This window comes from Pholcus phalangioides, unplaced genomic scaffold (genome assembly GCF_987345545.1).
Source record: "Pholcus phalangioides strain wild (caught in Gottingen) unplaced genomic scaffold, Ppha-v1.0 ptg000022l_1, whole genome shotgun sequence".
In the NCBI taxonomy this organism is placed as follows: Eukaryota; Metazoa; Arthropoda; class Arachnida; order Araneae; family Pholcidae; genus Pholcus; species Pholcus phalangioides.
Window position 1 is genome coordinate 12740229 of NW_028301615.1, and position 25477 is coordinate 12765705.

The 25477-nt window shown below is 43.1% G+C and overlaps 1 protein-coding gene across 1 annotated transcript in view; it reads right to left on the reverse strand.

The window, feature by feature from the left end:
* crp (transcription factor cropped) overlaps nt 1-15164 on the reverse strand; it is a 47963-nt gene extending 32799 nt beyond the window's left edge. The window contains exons 1-2 of the mRNA XM_089249553.1: nt 14864-15164; nt 1747-1912 (exon numbers count right to left, since the gene is read on the reverse strand). Coding sequence (XP_089105679.1) covers nt 1747-1912; nt 14864-14955 — 258 coding nt within the window. The 5' untranslated portion in view covers nt 14956-15164. The remainder of the gene's footprint in view (nt 1-1746; nt 1913-14863) is intronic.
* Nucleotides 15165-25477: the final 10313 nt, after the last annotated feature.

The following is a 25477-nucleotide window of genomic DNA, read 5'->3' on the forward strand; positions in this document are numbered from 1 at the left end:
ATAGTTCCTTAAATACCAGCCATAAAAAAGCCAACCATTCTCTTATCATAAATGCTTTTACATCAAACATGAGAGGGACGAGCTACAAGGTGCATACCATAAAAACTTTTCAAAGGAAGTAGAGAAGGTTTTTCCTGGAAGTGAACCCAGCACAACTAAAATTTCTACCAGTTTGCGATACTGTCTCGATACGTATTGAAAACTGAAACATAATATATAAATGGAATATTAAAATAATGCCACCCCCTTACAGTCCGGATCTTGCACCATGTAATTTCTGGCTAATCCTAACTATTAGTTGTTTGAGCTGTGTGTTCATGGAGACAGCTTTCAGAAAAAGCCTTCTCTACTTGCTTTGAAAAGTCGATTGGACGATGGGACTATTGCACATCATCTGAGGGAACATACTTTGAAAAGGAATAAACTATTTTTTGCTGCATAAAATCTTCTATATCTGTTGATTTTTATGATTTCATTCCAAGTTCTTATGGAACACACCTTGTACAAAGCATATAAATGTTTGCAGAACCACTCAAGAACGCATACCAAACACCTCTATTATTATTATAAGTTCTATGAGTTTTTCTGTGTAATTTAAAATCGTATGATCATGTTCCAAATGATACGCCTTTAATAAAATTTGTAAACCACTTCTCTCTATCTCAATCATTTGTAGACACCTTTTACCTTCTTTACATCTTTTTCAGATCTTTACATTTTTGCTTTACCTTTCATTTTTACCCGCCCTCTCACTAAAAAGACGTAAAAATTCCGTTTTCAACGAGCACCGCAATTTAGAAAAAAGTAAAATGAATTTCCATGAAAGTGAATTCAATGTTATCATTAGTTTTAAGAGTGGGAGAAAAAAATACGACTCTTCCCCTAAAACAGAAGAATACGTTAACAGAATAAATGAGGTTTGCCGAGATATTCAAGACTCAGCAGCGAGCGTGGTTATTCGCTCAATGAGTTTGAAATCACCCGCCAATGGCGATTCCTTGGAATTCGAAACAAATGGCAAAAAACGAGCTTCGCTTTTTGTACAAGTGATTTGAAGTCATCCACCGGAGGAGAGGGATGCTGGGATCGAAGGGGGGACGTTGCTCTATCGATCGGCACACGTCTGGATGTTGTTTCCATGGCAACGGAGGGCGAAAAGATGACGTCATTCTGGGGGCACGTGCACTTGGAAAGGAGGAGTCGCGGCCATTTTGGGGAAAAAAACGGCGTGAGGGGAAGCAGGAGTACTCTATCACTCGCATTGTGAAAAGGGCATTGAGATTGGCACAGTGCCAAACGGTGCGGCAGCCTTCACTAGCAAAAATCCCCACGACAGTGCCAATGGGAAAGCTCCGAAACTATTAAGGACTCCATGCAAAGGCCAAACGCAAAAAAATCGGTATTTCATCCGTCAATAACCTTCCGATCATAGCTCGATCCATCGCAATACATGAAATGAGTTTGTGAAACTCGATTAAAAGAAGCTCCGAAAACTAAATGCGACGCGAGCCGGGGGTGCTGTAACTGATGCCCCCCCCCCACCCTCCCCAGATTCATTCAGAAATCAAAAATCTGCTACATGAAACTAAAGATGAGCACCCACAGATCTGAAGCACTTCGGACGTCCCCCGCCAACAAGGTTATCATTCATGGGAACATTTTGGAAGGTTTTTCAGATAAGCGCGGAACTCGAAAATGAATAATAAGAATCGAACGGCATAGCGAATGGACGTCAGATGTACTCACTTTACTCAATTTCTCGCCCTCGTGGTGAGGAAGCAACGTTCTCAGAGACTGGAAGCCTGCATTGATGCTCTGCATACGGCGCCTCTCGTTGCTGTTCGCAATTTCGCGCCGTATCCTCTTTTCTTGCTCCAGCTGAGTCTTTGGTGAGATGGGTCGACTGCCCAACCTGTTTTAGAAGTAAAAAGCAATTCACAATAAATTATATATAAAAAAACAAGCACTAAAATGAGAAAATCCAGCGGACAACACAAGTAATGTGATATTGTAAAACGTTTTGTATAAAAAAAAATAAAGTAAATTCATACTTGTTCTCGCACATAATCGGGCATGTTGGAAAATACGAGGTTTTCCGACATGCTGCCCACCTTTTGTAATTTTCCGGTATACCGCAAAACGCGCGGGAATACTGTAATTTTTTTATTTTTGTCCCTGTTTTTAACACCCGTCAGTAAGAGGAATAATCCATGAATAATTCCGATTTTTGCTACAAGATTCCTCGAGCAAAATGAGGTGTTGAATTCTGAGTAAAAACTTCAAACGTCAAACAACTGAACCCAAGGCAAAGTAGTTTCCACGACACTATAGTCCCAAGGAACTCTCCCGTCCTTCTTGCGTAAGACAGTAACAGGGGACTGTTCAGACTTTTCTTTGTAGGATCCTGTTTTTGTGGAAAATTGATTTGTGGTCATTGATAAGTAATTTCGTGAGAAACGAAACAATCTAGTTGCCGCTGTGGTGGTCGAGTGGTTATAGTGACGGACTCGCGATGCGAGGATCCGGGTTCGAACCCCACAGTGGTGGTGGTCGGCTGAAGTTGGTTTTCTGTGGTTCCCAACTTCAAGGCGCAAATGCGAGCCGATCTCCCCGTTAAAAAGTCCTACAACGATAAATCATTCAATCATAACACTTCACTCATAGTTAGAAAAACTGGTGGCAGATGGCAGCACTACACATAACAAGCATTACAGAGAAACAAAAAAACTTCACGTCAGGTTTCACTACACGTACACGCACATTCCCGCATGTACCGATTCGCAGCACTATAACAAGCATCACATTGAAACAAACTTCGTCAGGTTTACAACACATACACGCATATATTCAAAACATACTGATACGTTAGAAATTTCATGTAGGAATATGGACGACGTGCATGGTACCATATGGACGACGTGGTTTAGTAGTTCTTCAATTTGATTTAAAACTCATTATTTTGGCGCTTTTATAACTCCACGAAGATATTTACTCAAATCTGAAACAGATTCGTACTGCTAATATATAATGAATTTTTTTTTTTTTTTTTCAGAATAGTTATAAATGTCAAATATCGAAAGTTGCACGCTTGAATAACCATATAAGTATGTATCACGACGGGAAAAAAATGTTAATATTTATTTTTATTCCCTCTAACGTAAGGATAGATAGGCCTACACTAAAAACAAAAAAAACACGCAATCGAGAACCTCAAACTCGTACCAGAAAAACTTGATTTTTTACTCCAACCCATCTACTCGAATTTTGCAACACGCTTTGCGTCACACATCAACGAGTTCACAACGGCTCTCTTGCAAAACTGAACGGGTGAAGAAAAAAAAAACAATAATAATACAACATAGTAATGATAATGTTTTGTTTTGTCCATCAGCTGAATCCAAGGAGAAAGCGACCGAGGAGCAGCAGCTGGTGCAGAGAAGTAGAAGAGGAAAAGACAAGAAAAACCCCTTCACGGGTGCCTCACGAAAGTCACAGCGCAATCAACAAAATCAAAAAACAAAAAAAGTTCGCACACACAGAGAAGGGCTCGGCTCGGCGAGTAGAAATAGAAAAAGCACGAGGTCGAGAGGTCGTACGAGAATATGACCAAACGCCTCATTATTAATGAAAGAAAGAAAACCTCTACCGACATCGACTAATTACCTTTAACCTAGATTTTTACGGGCTGAAAACCGAAACCCACTCACGTTCGCGGATTTGTGAATTTTTTTTTTAACGTTGTCAAAGGGGGTAAAAGAAAGGAGAATTAAGAGAAGGCCACGGGAATGATGTTTACGAACAGGACACCGGCACAAATAGTACAAAACACCCCCTTCATACACCACTTCAAGAGCAAAAAACCCCATCGCATAAGAAATGACAATCGGTCGCTTGTTGTGTTGTTACTTCACTGGACAAATGAAAGAAAGAGAAGCCGAAAAAGTCGGCTCCTGTTTCTCTCGTGTTGTACCCACGTTCTGGGTCAAGAGCACCTTTGAAAAAATCTAAACACATGCGTCATTAAGAGAACTTACAAGCGTAAATAACATTAATTCGTGCCAACCTCCCACGTTCTGGATTCCACAAGTGGTCCGCATCCCACCGACAAGCAATAATAATTAGAGAGAAGGGGGAAAAAAACACAACCAACTTAGTTTTAAAAACACTCTTTACACTGACAATACTTTCAATTCCCCCCCGCGCATTCTTGTACGTTCGCATTCCAGAAGTAGTACATAATGCCTGGTCCTATTTTTTTATTCCGGCTTCCGGCTGTTTCCACAATCAACATACGTAAATCTCGAATTCCAGTCCCGGTTCTGAAGTGAATGAACCTTGAAGAGTCGCAATAACTCCCATACTTACCCTGAACGGGAGGTAAAACGGTAGTAAATTGCCCACTGGCGATAGACCGGCATAGTGCCGCTGTGGTGGTCGAGTCGCGAACTCCCGGGTCGACCCCCACCGACGCCACTGTGGTGGTTGGCAGAAGTTAGTTTTCTATGGTTCCAACTTCGAGCCGATATCCCTGTTTAGTCTCGCCACAGAGAGCAACAGCGGAACAAATATTCAATCATTGCACTTCACTTCTGAAATATCAGCACTGAAAAAAAAATCAAACAACACTAGATACGCACACGGACACACACTTACACATACGGTACAACTCACTGGGTAGTAAATTTGGTGGTAATCGCCAGGTCTATAGCCCATGGCGATAGATCTGAGTTGTGCTTGGTTTGAAATGAAAAACCGGCATAGTAGTCGGGTTTAAAAAATACCAACACCATGACGTTCCAGAAAGGTGGTAGGTCTCTAGCCTGGAAGTAGTTTTTTTACACTACACAGAATGAATGGATCGTGAAACCTGATCTGTACGGGCCGAGATTTACAAATTCTAGGCGTCGAAGAAATTGGTACTAGTCTACAATGTTCTATGCGCGATTACTAGCTCTGGGAAAAATACACTTGGTTCTTAAAATATTCGGTTGGGACCTTTATACAATCACTAATTTTTTTAGTTTTTCAAGCCCAGTGTATGGGCCATAGCCACTCACATCCTGGAGCAGGGCCATCGGGCAGAAATGTTTGGCTGCGAACTCCTATGTGGTGAAATTATAGCATGGAAAAAGAAATGATGAGAACCGTCCCGGGCCCTGTTAGGGGAGGCTATGATATGGGGCGAGGTATTGGAGCCCTGACAGTCACTAAGAATTTTGACAGGGGTGGCAAGGGAAACAAATTCAACTTCCCTTCCCTCATAATGTAAAAGTAAATAATGAACCATAATGGTGCGGGGGGGTTTTTTTTTTTTTTTTTTGTTTGGTTATGTTTTGAAGGTAAAAAAGCATAATTCGTACGACTTCCAACTCATTTTATTCACTGGACTCGAACAAAAGCGAGTCAATTTTTTTGCTCATTACCCTCAAGAATTTGTCCCCCTTCAAAGTTGCCAATTGGAGCACGTGCTTTCCCCTCCCCAGTTCCACCAACCATCCTCCAATTTTGTACGTCTCACCAAAGACGCATTTTGTGCTATGACCATACAAAGCTTTGATTGTATGTATAATCGTTGAGCCATCGGACTTGCCTTCTCACACACGTTTGAACACAATTATTTTGCTCATGGTTTTTTTTTTTAAATCCATTGAGTCGAATGATTTACGCTTTGAGCCCAGAGATCTATTTTTCGCTCCAGACTGCAACTATGAGTAGGCGGAAGGTACCGATTTGTTAGATTTCGCAGAGGAATGCGTACGAGGTGCATATATGGCTTAGTAGTAGGCGGAACGGCAAATTATGTTTCTAAAATTTCCACCGATGACAAGCAAAGGAACAAAAGAAACACGAAAAAGAGATGGCTTCGCATTAGTCATTCGGTACGAAAGAAAAAGAGTTGATGCGACGCACACATATATAAATCTCAATACCTATAACAAAGACATCTGCTACTCCCCGAAAGCAAATCAATGGAAAGAGGAGAAAAAAATTCTGAAAGACAATTCTACCGAATAAAGAAAGAGGAAAAAAATCGACACACGGAAATATAAATGCAAATGCTGATATTAAATCATGGGCTTCATGCAGCTGCGGAGGAATGCCAGAAAGAAATCGACGGTAGCGGCGAATAAATAGCACGACTTGCCGTCGGTACCCTTTTTTTTCTGTAAATCCATAAAAATCAATGAAAAATACAATAAAAGACAGGAGAGGACGGACCGCCGCCCACTACTACATTATCCACGAATACAAAAATGCTACATGAAATTCCTCCATTAGCATAACAATTCCCCTCCAACTACATGTAGAAATGAGGCGGTTGATCCTCTCTTTCCACCGCCCTCACAATAAGAAGCCGACAGGAAAGGGAGAAGATTTACGTCCTCTGTACGGTAGCACAAAATAGTCCTTACCATTACAAACCAAATGAAAAAAGAATTTCAACCAAAAAATAAAATAAAACAAACAGGTTTCGTGCAAAAATGATCAGACATGTAACGAGAGAGGGAGATCATTTAAAAAAATAAATAAATAAATAAAATCACACACACACGACCATTTCCCAGACGGTTGGTTAGTAGTACATACATGCGTACTACTAGTAGGCGTGTGGAGGGTAAAAAGGAAGTATTTCTCCTCTGTCTGGCACACACTCAAGTCTCTATGAGAGAGAGGGGGTCAAGGACCAGAAAATATCGTCTAGCACAGCAGCTCTGTCTTTCTCTGCATGAGAGCGGGATGCGAGAGAGAGAGAGAGATGCTCGAAAATCGATACTCGTTCCAAAATAAGAAGCAGAAGCATCATTTTTCTATTGCTCCTCTTCCCCTTTAAAAAAAAAAAGTTCATGCTCTGCAAAATTAAAAAAAAAAACAACAACCATGAACCAACCTGCTCATAAAAATTAATTAATCAGATCAAAAACGTTAGCGACAAGAGTGAAAAACGTTAGCATTTCTTTTCTCATACCACCAACAACTGTGAGCTGTGGAATGTTTCAGTGGCGTGATGACAGTAGCAGCGTGCAACGTTTACTACTTCCATGACCAGAGTAATAACGAAGGTGCCAGAGCCGAGACCCACAGGACGCCGAGTGAAAATAACAAGAGAGTTCTTGGATGGGAAATAACGCACACGGATATATGCACATATAACAAAGCAAATGTAGGCACCAGAAGAAGTTCTAAAGAGCCAAAAATTTCTATTTTCTTAGATAAACCGATTGCAAAATGATGTTTCCCACAACTATTCCAGAACATGGTGATTGCCATCCACGTTGGTACATACGTTGATATAATTTTCAAAAATATTGCGTTGTTTTCGGACTCAATTCAGTCACCAAACATAGGAAAAAAGTGAAATACCAATTTTTTAGTCGCCGTGGCGACCTGGAGCCTAGGATTTATCAAGCAAGCAGAAATGAAAAACAAAGAAACACTGTGTATTTGTGTCCCCTTTGGTCCGACGCCCGGTACACCACAGACCCACCTGCTTCTCCTAGTTTCGGTCCTGGTCCTTGGACCATTGCGAACTGCGGTATCGAAGAATTCAGCCGATACTGCGACATCCTCGCGGCAAAATGAAAAATGCCACGAATCCCCAAGTATTGAGTTTGATCAACACGTGCTTGGGAAAATCGGAAAATTCAGCTGATCGCGTTCAAGCTCTACTTCTCTCTCGTGCGAAATCACCTTCCGTATTGATATACATTAGTACTTCGAGTAAAGAGTGCCTCTCGATTTGTAATATAAATTACAAACAAAATACAACCTGAGATGTTTTTTCTTTTTTTGGTGGCATCAAAAGAGACAGGGCAACAACTTTGTAGTTGAGTTCTTAAGAGCAGGGTGTCCGTAATTTTTATTTGAATGATGCAGGAGTTCTACACGTTATTTGGATACTTTTTCTAATTGGAAACATGCCTCTAGGATCAACGATTCGCCAGTAAAATGCGGTGCTTGCTGTTAGCTATGCACTCTGTGATATTCAGGAACCAGCCCAAATTTCTCAGACTAAAAGCACGAAATTTTCTGAGCTTTTGATGACCCTTTCCATGTTGGAAACAGTTGTGAAATCAAAAATTTTTGCTTCATTCTTAGAACCTAATTTAGCACAATCACGACAAATCCCAAGGGTCAGATCTCCAAGGCTACTAGAAAATTGGTATTGGTGCCTGAAATTTTCTGTCTGCTGAATTGGATCACAAAATTTTCTGATTTTATGACAGTGTCTCTCAACACAAGAAGAGGATATAATTGTCCCGAAAAAGTATTTAAAAAAAACCATTCCCTCCAAGACCGTTTTGCATGAAAACATAATCATGCTCGACTCCTAAGAAATATTTGGTTGGAGCCTAATTTAAATTTTTTTTTTACTTGTCAAGCCCTGGTATTAGTAAATTTTTTTAGTGTACAGCATTTTTAATAACGATCGAAAAATCAAATTTTGTGAATATTACTCAATTATGATAAAAACATTACCATCATAAAAAAAGAAGAAAAAAAAACCACTTGCTACTTCACACAATTTGACCCAAATATTTCATCACAAACACAACCCTGGTGATAATTTCTATCCAAACAAGCGCATGCAAGAATTACACCCAGAAGTCGCTCCATATCAACTATTGAAAAGTTTTCGATTCCGTTTTCGTATTTTTGATCAATCGGGAGCAATGTTGTTGTTGTTCCCAAACACGGTTACCAGACCTTTCTGGGGCGTGGGTTTCGCGAAGAGGTGGTAGTACCGAGTTTTTTTTTTTTTGGGTAGGTTGCCAAAACTTACAGCCGGAAATGGTTATAAGGATGGCGGAGAGAGAGCAGTGAAAAAGAACTAGATAATCGGTTTCTGTGCCAGCAAATTGTCAACGAACTCGCACAGAAAGCCGAGAAGCGAACACCGTTTCTTTTCTTCATTATCTAATTTCCATTTACACAAACAACGATGGAACCATCCCGTCCCCGCCTCCTTCCTACTACGTAGCGAACCAGGCAAGGGCACAACCGACAAGGTAGACTCGGCAACACGATCGCGGAGGCGAACAGGACAACATTTAAAAAAAAAAAAAAAAAAGACTGTGCACGCGCCCCAGCACACGAGTTCCAACTCGTCGGCGACACATAGTCGCACCAAAACAAACCTTTTCTACTGTTGTGCAACCTCGCGTAGTACGGAGAAATAGCGCTGATTAAAAAAAAAGAACAGAGCGGGGATGAGGAAAACCCAGAAAACAGCTGATCCAATGATCACGACGCCCGCCCGCACACACCACTCCCTCTCTCTACTCACGACGCGTCGCGAGCACTTAAAAACAAAAACGAGATGATACCGTGCACGAATCACCATTCTATCACCTATTATTCAGCCGCATGTATATATATATATATATATTTTTTATTATTAATTCGGGCCAGCCAGCCGCCTGTCAGATGTGTTTGCTTCACGCGTGGCGCCAAAAACACGAGCAACTCGCAAAAAACAATGAATGCGCTCCACGTGATGTAATTCAACGCTCGAAAATCTTTCTCACACACACACACAAAAGCAATTCCATCAAAAAAAAACCGCAATTACATTTATTTTCACAAGTATAAAACAACGCGGAAAATTCCAGTTAAAAAAAAGATAACAATCCTTTTTTTCGCATGTGATCGGTTGCTGAACAGACATCTTGCGGCCCAGTGAACACTGAATTACGCCACTCTACTACAATCTTGAGGAAGAGGAGTATTTACAAGGGTAAGGAGCAAGCTATACCCCAGGGTGGCAAATTTTAGGAAAAAGGGGTAAAAAAAATTAGAGCAGGAGAAGGGCGGTGTGTTGTGCACAGGCGGTAAAACCGCAAATCAGCCTATGCCTAGAAAGTGAGAGACTAGGTCAGTGAGTGACGGAACGAATGGCAAATTTACAAGCATGTGAATGATCTACAGACGGGCATCTTGAGAGCATCCTGGGTCACCGGGCAAAGTGATTTTTCTGAGTCCCCCCTCTTTCCTGGAGAGACGTTTACTTTCACAAATTTTATCAGTTCTAATTTTCAAGAGGGCAACCCTTCTACACGCCAGGTGATCAAGGCACCAGGTGACCAAAAGAGTGACTCAGAGAAACGGACAAAGTCGGTGAGCGACCAAAAGAGCAACCTGGAGTGTGTGCAAGCATTTGAGTAACCGAAACAATGTTTGAGCATGTGAATGATCAAAAGAATGATCTACAGAGTGTATGAGCATGGAAGTGACTAAAACAGTGACCAGAATGTGTGCGAGCATGTGAATGACGAACAAGAGTAACTAAAGCGAATTACCTAGGGCAGCGGTTCTCAACCTTTTCTGACTCGCGGAGACCTTTATGGCAGAACCTCGTAGGCCTATTTTTCATTTATTCATCAAAGTTACTGATTTATTTTTATTGTTTAAATATATTATATATATATATAACTTTTTAAAATTTAATGCTTTTTTTTTATTTTTCACGAGGGGCCGCGGAGCATCGGTTGAGAAACACTAAACTACGGAGTGAGATACCAGGTCGACCATGACGACTAACAAATCGATAGTGAAACCTAAAATTTTCCATGTGCGATTACTAGCTCTGGCAAAAGAAACCGGTTGGATCCTAAAATACTTGGTTTTCGCCTAGATTATTTTCAAGCCCTGTTGGACAGGAATAATCAGGCACGCTCCCACGTTAATATTCCTAAGGAACCTTTAACGTATAGGGGACGCGCAGCCCTGCTAGACAGTGTATAACTGGCATAAAAGAGTAACCTAGAGAGGGTGTGAGCATGTAAATGACCAAAAGAGTGACTAAAGGACAGAGGCATATTTACAGGGGTTGGGGGAGCACTATAGCCCACGGCTTTTTTACATTCAAACCGTGCACACGCTGGCCCTATCGCCATGGGGGCAATTCACTCAGACTGAGTTGTGCCGAAAGTGTGAGTGCATCTAACAGTCGAATGCATATCTAGTGTTGCGTCTGATTTTTCAGTGCTGCCATCCATATTTCAAACTATGGGTGAATCGTAATGACTGAATGTGTGTACCGTTGTAGTCCTGACGCTATCTGAGACGAGACTTTTTAACGGAGATCGGACTTGAATGGGACAGGAGGGAGGGGGCGGCAAAGAAATCAGTCCACCCCGTCTGCAGGCCCAGAGCCCGCTTAGCTTCCGTCCTTGTAAATACGCCTCTGTTTCTAAGTCACTCAACTAAGTACTCAAAAGTTTTTCTCTAAAAATTGAAATATATGAAACAGGAATAATCAGAAACAAACAATCGTTCGAAAGAATATTGGCTACGACACTCTTTTTATCATTCAATGACCTGGTCTTCGCTCTCTAGGTTACTCTTCTGGCCACTCCCATGCTTACACACTCCCGAGGTCACTCGCATGCTTGGACTGTTTTGGTCACTCACACTGAGCTAGAACGTAGAGCAATTTATAAGCAGACACGTTCATATAATTAGAGGCCCTAGATTATCACTTGCACGAGGGCCCGTGGTGCTGTTAAGACAGCCTTGTATGTAAATTCTGCTACCGTCTCCAATTTTTACTAATTTTCCTGACATTCCGCCGCCCCCCCCCCCGTAAATATGCTTCTTCATGTATCCAAAAAAACAGCATCGTGGTATACGTGAAGCCCCGCGCCACCACACGGTGGCGAGCTCTTGGCGCGATTCGTGTCATATGGGGGGGAAAACCACACAACACAACCCGGCAACCTCTCCGGCGGGACGTGGGGAGAAAAAGAGAGAGCGCGAGCACCCATGAGAAACACGAGGCGGCAGCCATTTTTGAAAAAGCGAGGCAAACGATTCTTGGCAAGATGCCAACTTTTGCCCCCGGCGCCATGATTCTTTTTTTTTATTTTCTCCGGAGCTGCCGGCTGTCTACGCTACGCAAATGGTGCTGCTGCATCGACAACGACACGGTATTTTTCGCTTAGTCACTCACTCACAAGGAAAGAAAGAACGAGACGAATGTCGGGGCACGTGGCCCAAAATAAAATACAGACGCCGGCATTTTTAAAAAAAGCACCGATAATTTCAAACAAAAAAAGGGAATCCCGTGGGACGCATTCTCTTCCTAAAAGACAAAAAAAAATACAATCCGAAAACACGCGCACATTTTCCCCTTTTGCATGCATTTTATGCATTCACTTTTTTCTTGTATGCACTAAAACATGCATAAACTACGGTGTAGACACAAAAATCATTTTCATTTCTACAACACTAATCGATGATGACCACAACCACGTGGGGGAGGGGGTGTGCCAAGTGGCGTGTTTACAGGAGCGGGCTATAGCACGACCCGAGGGCAGCAAATTTAAGGAATGAGTGGATCAAGAAATTGACTAGAATGTGAGAAGGGCGGCCAACCCATAAACCCGCCTCCGAATAGTGAGCAGGGAAAAGGTGAGCGGCCTAAAGAGTGTGAAAGCAAGTGAGTAACCAAAAGGGTGATCTCGAAAACGAGGGATTACGTCAGTGCGTGACAAAAAAAAAAAAAAAGAGTTTCGCGATTCACAACTGTAATTGTGGATTGAATTTTATAAAATGAAACTTTTGCGATTTTTTTTTCTCAAGCGACAGCGGGGCACCTAGGAAGTGCACATGGAGTGCCGGTTGAGAACCGCTGACCCATAGAGTGTGCAAGCACGTGAGTGACCAAAATGGGAATGACCAGGGCCACAACTAGATGCTTGGTCAGTTGGGGCAAACACGCATTTTGGCACCTCCTTGTAATGATGTAAGGAGAGGTTGAAGGGTGTGCCTCTTCTGGTTCAGCACCCCGGGCATCATGCCGCCTGCTCCCCCCTCCCGTTGCGGCCCTGGGAATGACCTACAGAGCGATGAACCAGACGAGAGAGTGATCTAGTATTTAAATATGAGTGACACACACACCGTGTGAGGAAAGAACCAGGAAAAACTTATTGAGCGACTTATTGAGCGAGGGAAGAAAAGCCATCTGAGAGTGACCCAAAAGAGTGTAGTCATGAGAGTAATCAAAAAAGCATGAAGCATAAAAGTAATTAGAGACATACGACCCCCTTCCCGTCAGCTTTATGTATGGAGGAGCATGTAAACAGGGCCCAAGATATTTCGTCAGCCAGGACAAGCACACCTTTTGGCACCCAGTGCCGTCTCAACGCATATGCTCACCCGGGCCGCCTCACAAAAATAAGATTTGGTTAAAATTTTCTAGAATTTACCTGGTAGGGCCTCAGAAAAACCACTTGGCCCATGGTGCCAAGACGGCCAGTGCGCACCCCCCCCCCCCGGGTACCAGACCCCGCTGACCCGCCCCTTCCCCCAGTTGCGGTCCTGCATGTAAATGAGCCAAAAAGGGCATTCCAGAAATTAATGTGTGGAATTTATCGTGAATTACACAGCAGCAAAAGTCGTGGTTGCCAGTTCTCTCACACCAATAAACAACTCATATATCCAATGACCAGTTTATCATATATGCATATATCCATGGGCTGCAGCTCTGGGGACTATTTCAATTGTTTTGTTCTTCCCAAAAAAATAAATGCATAAAAGAGGAGTGCACTAAAGAACTCAGCCTGGGGCAAGTTGGCGTTGGAGCAGTTGGTGCCCGAGCAACAAAATTATTCTGCACCATCGGTCTGAGCATCCCCAGAATTCATTCAAAAGTCAAAATCTGCCCCTATAAAGCTCAAGCCAAGCACCCACAGGTGCAAAACACTCCAACACCTCTGGCCTGGGGGGGGTCCCACGGTTACAGGATGTGAGGGCCATGGACAAGTCACGTAAACACACACGCAAGGCCACAACTCGGGGGGGGGGGGGGTGCAGGAAAGGGTCAATTGTCCCAAGGGCATGAAGCAAAAATGTGTGCTTGCCCCGGCAGATCTAGTTGCGGCAATGCGTATAAGAACTTTCCAATCATAATCAAAAGAAACCATTTACCTGAGGTAAATTGGCCTCTCCCATGGGCATAGGCTCCCATAAGAGAGGGGGGGGGGGGTGTCTCAACTTTTTCTACTTCTTTAACTATAACCAAATTATTATGAAGGGCACCCGGCTTGAAGATGGGGGCGGGGTCTTGCCTCCCTCAAGAATGTTTATACGAGTAGAAAAATAAACATAACCTTATTTACAATAGAGTAGTGCAAGACCATTACTCATGCAAGGGTATATTTACACTAAAAATATACTACAAAGGTGTCCATTAAGGCTGCCATGCCGTTGAATCCATGTGGACGTCACCATGTTTCTTCCGGAAGCAAGGAGGGGGGAGTGGCCATCTCGATCACAGCTGTTTGTCACAGCTCGACACGGAAAAGTCGGTAAACGGCCATCATGTTTACGAATAAGATTGCATATTCGATTTTAATCATCTCCTGATACCAAGTTAAATGAGAATCAACGAGATTCATGTGTCGTCTGCCGGGTCAGTATCAAGTCAAAGAATTCATTTTAAAAAAAATAGTGGATTAAGGAGAATGAATGCATTTAGTATACGTGAATCAGTGAAAAAAAAAACTGATGTATTTCAATCCATATCCATCTTTAATCTCAGGTTGAAGGAGAATCCGCAAGACCCGCCTATCGTCTGCCGGTTCGAGTAACAAGTCGATGAATTCGCTTACAAAAATAGTACTCGTATTTACTAGTGAATTTCAGTAACTGATTCAAGTATACAAAATACATTCATAATGTAAAAAGATGTTATGATATAGGATATATAAAACAAATTGAAAGGCGGGTATACAACACCCGAGATTAAACCGGCTTCTTTACGACCAGCTGACGGATGGATGTTGTAGTAGTACAACTACTACAGAGAGCGCGAGTGGCGCCTGCCATTGTCGTAAAAAAAAAAAAAAGGATAGTCTCTTACCTGCACAGGCTGCCGATCACCTCTTCTTCCTGTCGGCGGAATTCGCTGCTTATCCTCTTCTTTTCACCACTCCTGTGATAGAGTGTCGCCATTCCTTGCACCGATTTCTGCACTTAATGAAGATTCACTCGAAATTATTTCACTTGAAAATAATAATTATGTTCTGTTGTTTTTTTTCACAGTACGATTCGATGCCACCAGCGTTGGAAGAAAAAAAAACACACATACACACACAAAAACACAACCGCCGCTGTGTTGGAACATACACAACGCCCTTTCACACCTTGATTCACCGAATGGCAGCGTTTGGCGGGAAACACGGCCTTACCGCGGGACCGTAATCTTCCGCGCACGTGGTTACCGCTAAATAAAGTGAATTCGCTGAATAATCGCTGAAATTACGTTTCTGCAACGTTTCCTAGACCGATTTAGAGTTATTTAGTCCTATCGGATTGAAATCGGGACGAAACGGACGCGATGTTTATAGAACTATATTCCGATCCGTAGTACTACGATGAACAGCTGCTTCTCCCAGCTGTCAGTGCGATGCGGCGGGAAAAGTTTGGCTACTTTTCGCATTTCGCGCGTCTATTTCCGTCGCCAAGTTTTCAGCGTAAGTTTTTTTTCTTTCTTTCATAGTTTTGGCTTGTTTTATTTTCGGAAAAAAAAAAATGAATGAGAAGTAGTAAAAAAAAGAGTAAAAGCAGCAGAGTGTAATCGTAAATAATTTCAATGAACAGACGATGATGACCAAAACGGAGATGACCACGTCGTCATCGTTTCTTCAATGACCACCAACGCGCCTGTTAAGCGGGAACGTGGCTGTAGTAATAGTAGTACGTAAGGGGATTTGCGGAACGGGTGGAGGGAGGGAGGTGCTGAAAAGTCATCGTCATCTGACAGGAAGAAGGTGAAATCAGGTGGCAATGCCGTCCTCTTTTCTCGAGTAGACGATAAGGGCATTGCCAATATTCACATGCTTTTCACACTGCGAGACAGAGAGAGAGGATGGTCTTGCGCAATCTGATTCGTCATCGCTATCAGCTGTTTCTTTCGCTGTATTCACCGTGAAATATGATCATGTCCGACGGCCCCCTTCGGGCAAATATGCATTTTTGGGAACCCTGGTTTTTTGGGGGGGGGGGCATGTGGACAGAGCCGCGACTAGATGCTTGGTCACCCGGGGCAAGCGTGCATTTTGATGCCCTCTTGTAATGTTGAAGGAGAGGTTTCAGAATGAAATTTGTGCCCCCTTGTGTCCAGCGCCCGGGGCACGGGACCCGCCTGCTCGCCCCTAGTTGCGGCCCTGCATGTGGACTGTGCCCAAAATACAAGCAGCTGCTAGTTTTAAGGCACTGGAAATTTGTGGCTCCTAGGTAAATATGAATTAGCTCATTTTGAGGAGCCCTTGTGTTTAGGCAGACAAGTGCGGAGGGTGGGGGGGCTGTGCCTAAAATACGAAAAGAAGCTAATACTGGGGGCCCTGGGAAATACGAATTTTTGTTCTTCCGGAAGAAACGTGATGACGTCCACATTTATTATCGGCATGGCAGCCTTCATGGAAACCTTTGTAGCATATTTATGTATGTATATATATATATAGTGTAATTATACCCACAACGCGTATATACATGAGTAATGGTCTTGCAATTTGTTTATGGTGCCCTTTTTTACAGTTACCCTCCTCCCCCTTTAGGCAAAGACATGCAGGGGAAGGGAGTGCACGTGGACTGTGCCAAAAATAAAAAAGCAGCTAATTTTAGGGGGGGTCTCGTGCCCCTGGCGCTGGACCAGGGGGGGCATTAATTTTATTGTCAAACCTCTCCTTCAACATTACAAGGGGGCGCCAAAATGCGCACTTGCCCCGGGTGACGACGCATCTAGTTGCGCTCCCCCCCCCCCCCCCCGTATTTTGTGTTTAGGCAGAGATGTAAGCAGGGGACATGTGACCTATGCCTAAAAAAAGCAGAGTGCTAAATGTGCTTCGAGTGGGCTGTGCCTAAAATACAAAAGAAAACTTATTTTGGTACCCTGAAAATTTGAGAAGCCCAGGGCACCCTTTCGTCCCCATGTGAGAAACAGGCCCTGCCCGGAACACCATTTTTCCCGAGGCCCATGACAATGTTAAGACAGTTCTCAGAAGTTTAGGACATGCCTCTGTCGGGGGAGGCCATCGAGCTCCAGCCCGGGACGATTTTCTCTCTCTCATCACTTTTTTTTACTCTGAATATACTATAGGAGGACAAGTGAAAAAAAAATTGATGAGAAATGCCCCGCAACCCAGGACTTTCAAATTCACTGTGTGGGATCCACCAAAATCCTAGCCTAGGGGCGCTGCAGTACGTGGGGAGCCATGACCTAGGAGGGGCTGGCAGAGTTCTGTTCTCTTCTCAATTTTTTTTTAAATCTTAAATTTACTGTGAAAATCGATGCTGGAAGCCCACGAAAATTCTTGACGTATTAGGGGTCTTCTGTATGTGTGCGGTCAAACCTCCGTTTAAGGGATATGCGAGTACGGGGAGGATACCTCTATTTAAAGAACCGATGTCCTGATACGTGTTCCTGTGAGTAAGAATTCATTTACATTCAAATAAAAGGCACTTCTATTTTAAGGGGGACTAAAATTCAGGTTTCATGGGTGCCCGTTATTCAGAGGTTTCACTGTATTTGTTTGTTAACAAGGGACAAGACTCGTATTGCTCGTACGACCAATCAAATCGATGAAATTCTAAGCTTCGATCGATAAAAAAGTCTCGATTTTTCACGTGCTAAAATTAAATGTCCCAAAAACTTTCAAGACTTAACTTTTCCCAATACAGTGAAACCTCGCTAGCCTAGGGTGCTCGATATAACGATAAATCCGTTTATAGAAAGGGTGCTCAACAACTTTAAAGGGGCCACTTTATTGGTCTGAAAACGTGTCGCGGGCCACTTATGTGAATGTGATCTGGGAATGTGCCGCGAGTCACTTTAATTATTTATAAATGTACCACGGGCCATTTAAGTGCTATGGAGTTTTTGCCTAGGCCCCTTTAGATGTTATAATTCACCAAGATTGATCAAGAAATTCACGTAAGCGGTGGGTCATTCAAGTGATCTGTAAATATGTCACGACTTCCTTAAGTGATCTTGCTTCCTCAGAGATCACCACTTGGAAAAGTGGAAGGTTTTTTTTTTTTTGGGTTGGCCTAAGGAGAGACAGGGCAACAACTTTCTGATTATGTTTTTTCAGGAGAGGGTGCCCGTATATCAAAAGTTGATTCTTTTTATTTCAAAAACTTGCGGCGGCTCACAAAATACGAAGACGGTGCGAAACGCATCGTTATCTCTCGAACACGGTGACTTGATTCTCGACTACCCGAGCAGAATACTCAACCACAGCGCCATCTTAACGCATGGGCTTGAAGAGAAAAGAGGGCCCCCACAAAAATGAAAACCGGTTGGAATTTTCTAGAATTTACTAGGTAGGTTCTTAGAAAAACCATTTGGCCCGGCTGTTAAGACGGTCCTGCTGAACCAACTTTTTGCGCGTAATTTGAAACATATAATAAAAAAGAAAAAAAAAACATTAGGTACACAAAGTATATAGGCTCCTTTGACACATCATGGAACAAACGATGTGTCAAAGGAGTCTTGCAAGCAAACTATACACAACCCCTGGCAATATAAATGACGTATTATACGGTCTACACGTTATTTGGATCCTTTTTCCTAATTGGAAGTACACCTCTAGGCAGTGCAATTAATTAGGTGCAGTTCCACATCACTCAAATGACCTGCTGCACAGCTCCCGATCACTTAAGTGACCTGCAGCTATTTCTAGATCACTTAAATGACCCACGGCATACTTTCAGATCCATTAAGCGATACTCAGCACAGTTCTAGACCACTCAAATGACTCACGGCACATTTCCAGATAACTTATATGACACACAACACAGTTCTGGAAAGCTTAAATGACTTAAGACACATCCCAGATCGCTTAATTGGCCAACGGCATATTACAAGACCACTCAAGTGACCTGCGGCACATTAGCGGCCAGCGGCGCAGTTCCAGATCACTTAAATGACTCGAGGTATATTTACAGATTACTCAAGTGACCCTGCAGTGCTTTTGCAGATCACTTAAGTTTTCCGCGACACGTTTTCAAACCACTGAAGTGGCTCGCACTCTATTAAGGGGGGTTGAGCCAACACACCATCTATACACATCTCCCAACACCATCTCCGCGCGAAGCTCATGACGTCACTGAAGAAGTTATTTCACCTGTAGCCATTGGATATAGTAAGCCAACGCATGCGATATATCTTTACCTTTTTTTTTCAGTATATCCAATGACTACAGTTGAAATAACTTTTTCAGTGATGTCACGAGGCCTTCTGCTATAGATGGTGTTGGTTACATCCATTCGATCTTCACATCCATTACCTCCTAGATTAGGATGTACTCGCAGTATATGTATCTTTAGGAGGTAATGGTTGGTTGAGCACCCTTGGAGTAGTGTGTAGCGGTCTTTTACTTGCGTATACTAAGAAGCTGCTGCTATCCAATGTCAGGGGCGTTACTTCCTTTCACGGTATTCCGAGGTAAGAGCGATCCGAGAAAATAACTAAATTTAGCTCGGATATGTGAAGTCAACGGGGGACGGGACGGAGGGGGGATGTTTATTATGGATCAAACAAAGCGTTTCATTCATCCATTTAGAAATGTGAATAAGACCTATTATAATAATAACTTATCCCGCAATATCTCGCGATCTCGCGGAACAAACGAAAATCATCGCGCGATCACCACCCTCTTTTTTTTCTGCGTTACTATTATATAGATGAGAAAAAAAAAGCAAAACAATTCGTTTCATGCCAAAAGAAACAAGAAGCGAAAGGGTTTTTTTTTTTAACCGTTTGAGGGTGAAACACGTGCAGTAGCAGGTTATGCCCGACGCATAACAAACAGTCATCTTTTTTTTTGTTGTTGTTGTTGAACCAGTGCCTTTGAACGAACACGTCCGTTTTCCAACAACGGAATGATATCGTACGCACCGACGACTCCATAATATGCATATGCATGCAGTGAGCGAGCGAGCGAGCATGCGCGACCCTATATTGACTTGGCCATGAAAACGACTGAAAAAAAACAACACGTGTTTTGTTTGATCTTCTACCGGTTCGTACTTGGTCAATTACGACCAAGGAGTGTAGGCACCGGAACGTAGGGGGCTCGGGGGGGGGGGGGTCATTGATAATATTTGATCATTTTTTGTAGCACCACGGTCATTTTCTGCATGCGAAGGCTAATTAGACCCCGGGACCTACAATTTATTGCCGATTCCGAACGGCAGGCTTTTTTTTATATACTCATCGAGAGGTTGGTGCGCTAACCTCTCGATGGGGGACTCCTTACGGTAGCAATTTTTTCTGCGGTCATGTCGCCGTTTTTCTGTTGTACCCCTGTGTCATGAAAATTTTCAGACAAGGATGAACCGGGTATCGAACTCGCGACACCTCTAAACATCCTTTGGTACTTTAGGCGAGTATCTTATCGACCTGGGCTACCACGCCCTCAGGGGGCTTAAATTCCCCCCTCCCCTAGATAAGTAATGAAAATGAAATGCAGCGAATCTCTTCACATTTTTACGTGATGTCTGCAAAACCAGACGTGGCCCGGCTCTATCTCTTAAGGGATGTAAACCCTCCATACCATGCTGGGGAGCAGGGGCGGCTCGAGCTTGCTTGCCGCCTGGATGCAAAGCTTCAAGTGCCACCCCTGAAGACGGATAAGAGGCTGAAAGGACATCGGCCTAGGAGACCCTTTAATAAATCTGCGTTTTGTTAGCTCTCATGGATGCATATTTTGACGTGACCATACATCCCGCTTTTAAATAAACTTCAGATAACTTCACCTGTTTTACAGCTCCCGTTGACTATAAACAGGAGCTCGTATATACCCGGTGATCCCATCTCAAAATCTTCAAGGATCCCGGAATTTTCAAAATATGTGTCAGGGCTCTTGGAGGTGGTACCATCCTTTGTTAAGGGCGTCGTGGAGAGCTGGTGATATTAATGTATGCCTATTCAGTGCTTTAAAATGGACGCGGACTACTCTGGGATATATATTCCATACATCCCAGACTAAGCCCGTAACTAGGCTGGGGCAACCGGAGCAGCCCGGCTGGGATCTTTTGCGGGCCCTCCGGTCAGACATTTTACAGGCTCCTTCCGTAGTTAATTTATAGCGTAAAAAAAGCAAAAAATGATTAGAACTACCCGGGCCCCATGGCTAGAGCCCTGTCAGCCTCCCCCGTTTGTGGTGCCATGCAGCATCCCTCCAATGAGGGGGGGGGGGGGCAAGCGATAAGCACAATCATCGTGCACTCCCAATTGAAGTCTTCGTTTTCTTGCCACTATATCCACCTATATTTGGCGACTTTTCTCTTATTTTTTTGATTCACCTGTGCTATGGAGGAACCACAGTTGCAACGGTCGTTTCTATATAATGCCCATCCCCAATTCTTCTTCGGAGCGCCCACCCCATTTACCCTCACTTTAAAAGATCTTCCTGATCAAGGTTTCTAGAATATATAGCTTCCTGATGACACCAGTAGTAGCAGCCACCTGCACAGTAGGACAGCAGGTGTTATTCACGATGCCTTTATTCACAAAGGATGGTACCTTCGCAGCGTCTTCTCACAAAAGTCGCACATTTGTATTCATCGTGACCTCTCCTTCTTCTGATATTAACGCACACACGACATGTGTAAAACATGCGTATTTTCAAATGAAACAAAGTTTCAACATAATACGAAATGCGCACGATGTTAGGGGGAAAGAAAACAATCGAGCAATTTGTCTGGATATGGAAGAGGGGAGGGTGGCACTCAACCACACACATACACATACTCTGAAGCGTCTTATAAAATCTTGATGCCTCCCTTCATAGGCGGAGATTGGGGGGGGGCAGTCTACGATGATGATTGCTGGGGGAGGGGAATGATGATGTCAATTCATTCGATATACGCTAGGCATTGTCCTCCATGCCCCCTCCCAAAAGATGCACGTGGGGGGGGGGGCCCATACAGCTTCTTCCCCAAGATGATCGAAAGCTAAATGAAATTTGTAAAAACATTATAGTATTGAAAAAAAATCCTTAGTGATCTATCAACTTCTATGAATTTTAAAAATGCCTTTTGAAGGTTAAAAACTCAAATTTTCTTGGAGATTCTCTCTGTGCTCCCCCTCAAACCTTAAATTAACCTGCGCGTGCAACCTCCTAAAGTAGATCCTGCGTACACCACTGTCATCTTTCCGTAACATATAGTTTTTTAATTATTGAAAAAAAGACGTGGTATCCAACGTGGATCTCAAAGAGTTTTCAACCTTTCAGACATTGTGGGCCAAACATTTTTCCATGAAGCCCAATGACCAACAATTTATACCGTGGTATCTCGATTCACCCAGTGGCATTTTAACGGATAAGCCTAACGGGACACGGGGTCCGAGTCAAACAGGGAGCATATGATTGTTTAACAAATATATTTTTATGTCAAACTTTCCTTCTTTTGATGATGGGTACACGCAGTGGTCGCGACTAGAAAAAGCTTGAACTCTGGTATAGACCATAGTGTTTCCCTAACTTTTTTTGTTCCATCGCCCCCTTCTTCAGAAAGTTTTTCTGTCATTCCCTCCCCCCTCGAACTCAAACAAACCCATAGGATCCTACGTCTAAAGTCATGTTTTTTATCGCCCCCACGGACCATTCCGTCGAGGGGCGATATTGCTCACTTTGGGAAACAATGGTCTATACCAAGGGTGCTGAACCTTTTGGAGGGTGTTTGCGCCAGCATCAAAGGTGAAGTCGACTGATCTAATGCATATATGTATAGATGAATTTACATCATCATCATCGTGCCCCCCCCCCAGCAATAATGACCGTAGCCCCCAGACTTCCAAGTCTATCTCCAACTATGGTGTCGCGTACTACTTGAGTGATCTGAAAGAGCATCGCAGGCCATTTACGTGATCTGTAAATGTGCTATAGATCACTTAAATGGCCTGGAAATGCGCCGTGGGTCACTTAAGTGATCTGAACCTGTGCCGCGGTTGACATAAGTGATGGAACTGCACCGAGGGCAACTTAAATGCTCTGAAACTGTGCCGCAGTTCACTCAAGTGATCTGCAAATGTGCTGCGGGTCACTTAAGTAATCTGTAAATGTGTCGCCAGCTACTCGGGTGCTCTATAACAGTGTCGCGGATTACTTAAGTGATCTGCAAATTAATCGGGGTTCACTTAAATGATCCAGGAATGTGCCGCGAACCACTTCATTGATGCAATGGCTATCCCACTGCGCGGATCCCTTAAGTGGTGTGCAAATGTACCGCGGAGCACTTAAGTGATATGGAAATATACTGCGAGTCACTTGAGCCATTTATAAATGTGCCGCCAGCTACTCAGGCGGCGTTAGTTCATTTCCACAAAATTAGGTTTGGGGTAGCGTGCCAAATCAGATAACTCCTACAGCCACATTTGGCCCGTTGGCCATGTGTTGGCCATGTATGGTACAGACGGTGAACATTCAAACAACTTGATTTCAGTTTGAGCCCATTCAAAAAAAACATGCGCAATTCACGTATGAAAATCTCATTTATTAAAAAAAAAGAACCAAGGCCGCGAATGCACCACAACCATCATAATCTGCCGAAGTGTTTATTTAAAAATAATTAGGCGTTATAATCGATCTCAAATATGCACGGATGTTATTCAAAGGCCAACACAAATAAAGCATCAATTGCGTATTCAATGGAATGGTTTTCTATAATCTCTTTCACAGGGTTATTTATTCTCATTTATTCTTTAAATTCCATTTTAATTGATCACGTGATGCGATCACGATCATAAAAATACAAGAAATAAATGTGCTCGCGTCGTGGTTTTTATTTCGGCCTTCACCAGGCCATTCTTCGTGTTCTTGAATGGACGGACGGACGGACGACGTCCAGCCAGATGTGTCTGCGCATATTTTCGCCACCACCAACATAGCGAGTGTGTAACCGGTTTTCTCTCTGTTCTCATCAAAATAATGATGAAGAAATGTGAGAAAAAACCGTCTGGTGTCTCAACCCACTCCCGTATCAAGTTATCACTGCCATCTTCTCCCACACATTTGAACTAAATAAATCAATGAATAATTTATTTATTTGATATCAATATCAACTGATCAGATTTACAGCATTTGCAGCCCGATGCGAAAACAATTTTGCATTAACATCTGTATGCTTTTGGCTCCTCACTATTTTTATGGGCATCTTTTCCTCAGCCATCTCGTTGGGCATTTTGCCTGTTGTGGCGTTGTATTTGTATTTGTATAATTAAATATTAAAAATTTATACAAAAGAAACAAACACGTATAAGTTTTACAAGATATGCTGGAAACTGGTTGTTTCGTGTAGAGAGGATGATTTCAGGAAATAAAATTCACATTTGGCTCTACAGGGACTCGCACCATAATCTTCTCGTCTGGGCCATCGGTTTCATGCGATGGGACGGTGACAGCAATCAGCTAATGGCTCATAAATGACATCAAACCCACCAGTTGGCAACAACAACCAGTTTCCCGCACATCTTACAGTATTAAGTACAGTATACATTAAAAACAGCCGCTATGGTGGTCGAGTGGTCATAGTGACGGACTCGCATCGCGAGGACCCGGGTTCGAACCCCACCGTCGCCATAGTGGTGGTCGGCTGAAGTTGGATTTCTATGGTTCCCAACTTCAAGACACGAATGCGCGCTGATCTCCCCGTTAAAAAGTCTCGCGACAGAGAGCAACAGACCTACAAACAGCACCAATTCAATCATAACACATCACTCATTTCACTTCTAAAATATAGATGGGAGCACTGAAAAATCAAACACAACACTACATATGCACTCAGACTGTTAGGTACACACACAGTTACACCTCCGGCACAACTCACTAGGTAGTAAATCGCCCATAAGTGGTGATAGACCTGAGTTGTGCTCGTTTTGAAAGAAAGTATTAAAAACAAGTGGTCCCGTTAAAAAGTCTCACCACAGAGAACAGCAGCCCTACAATGGTACACATCTCCGATCATTACACTTCACGCATAGTCTGAAAAATTGATGGCGGATGGCAGGAGTACACATAGCTAGCATTACACGGTAACAAACTTCACGATAGGTTCACAACATGTACACGCACATTCCAACATGTCCCAATTCATTCGAAATTCTGCAGATAAATGTGAACGAGGTGCATGTGTGCGTAGCAACAAGCGGAGAGGACAACTTCCTCGAAACGTGTATATTTATGACATATGACATGACATGAATGTCGCTCATGTATATTTATTTGAAAATCAACGTAAGAGAGATTTCTGGAAGTTTTAGTGGATCTTCCCCCCTCCCGTCTGTTCGTATCTGCGTGCGTCTTTGTTAATAAGGCGCACGACTAGAATTTTTCGTATTGATGTTTCTATAAATCAGGGTTTCGTGCAATTCTTCAACATTACAAAGAGGTGCCAAAATGCGCGTTTGCTCTGGAGCTAACCAAGCATTTCGTGGTAGCCCTGCGCGTAAGTGTAGGATTCTAAGAGA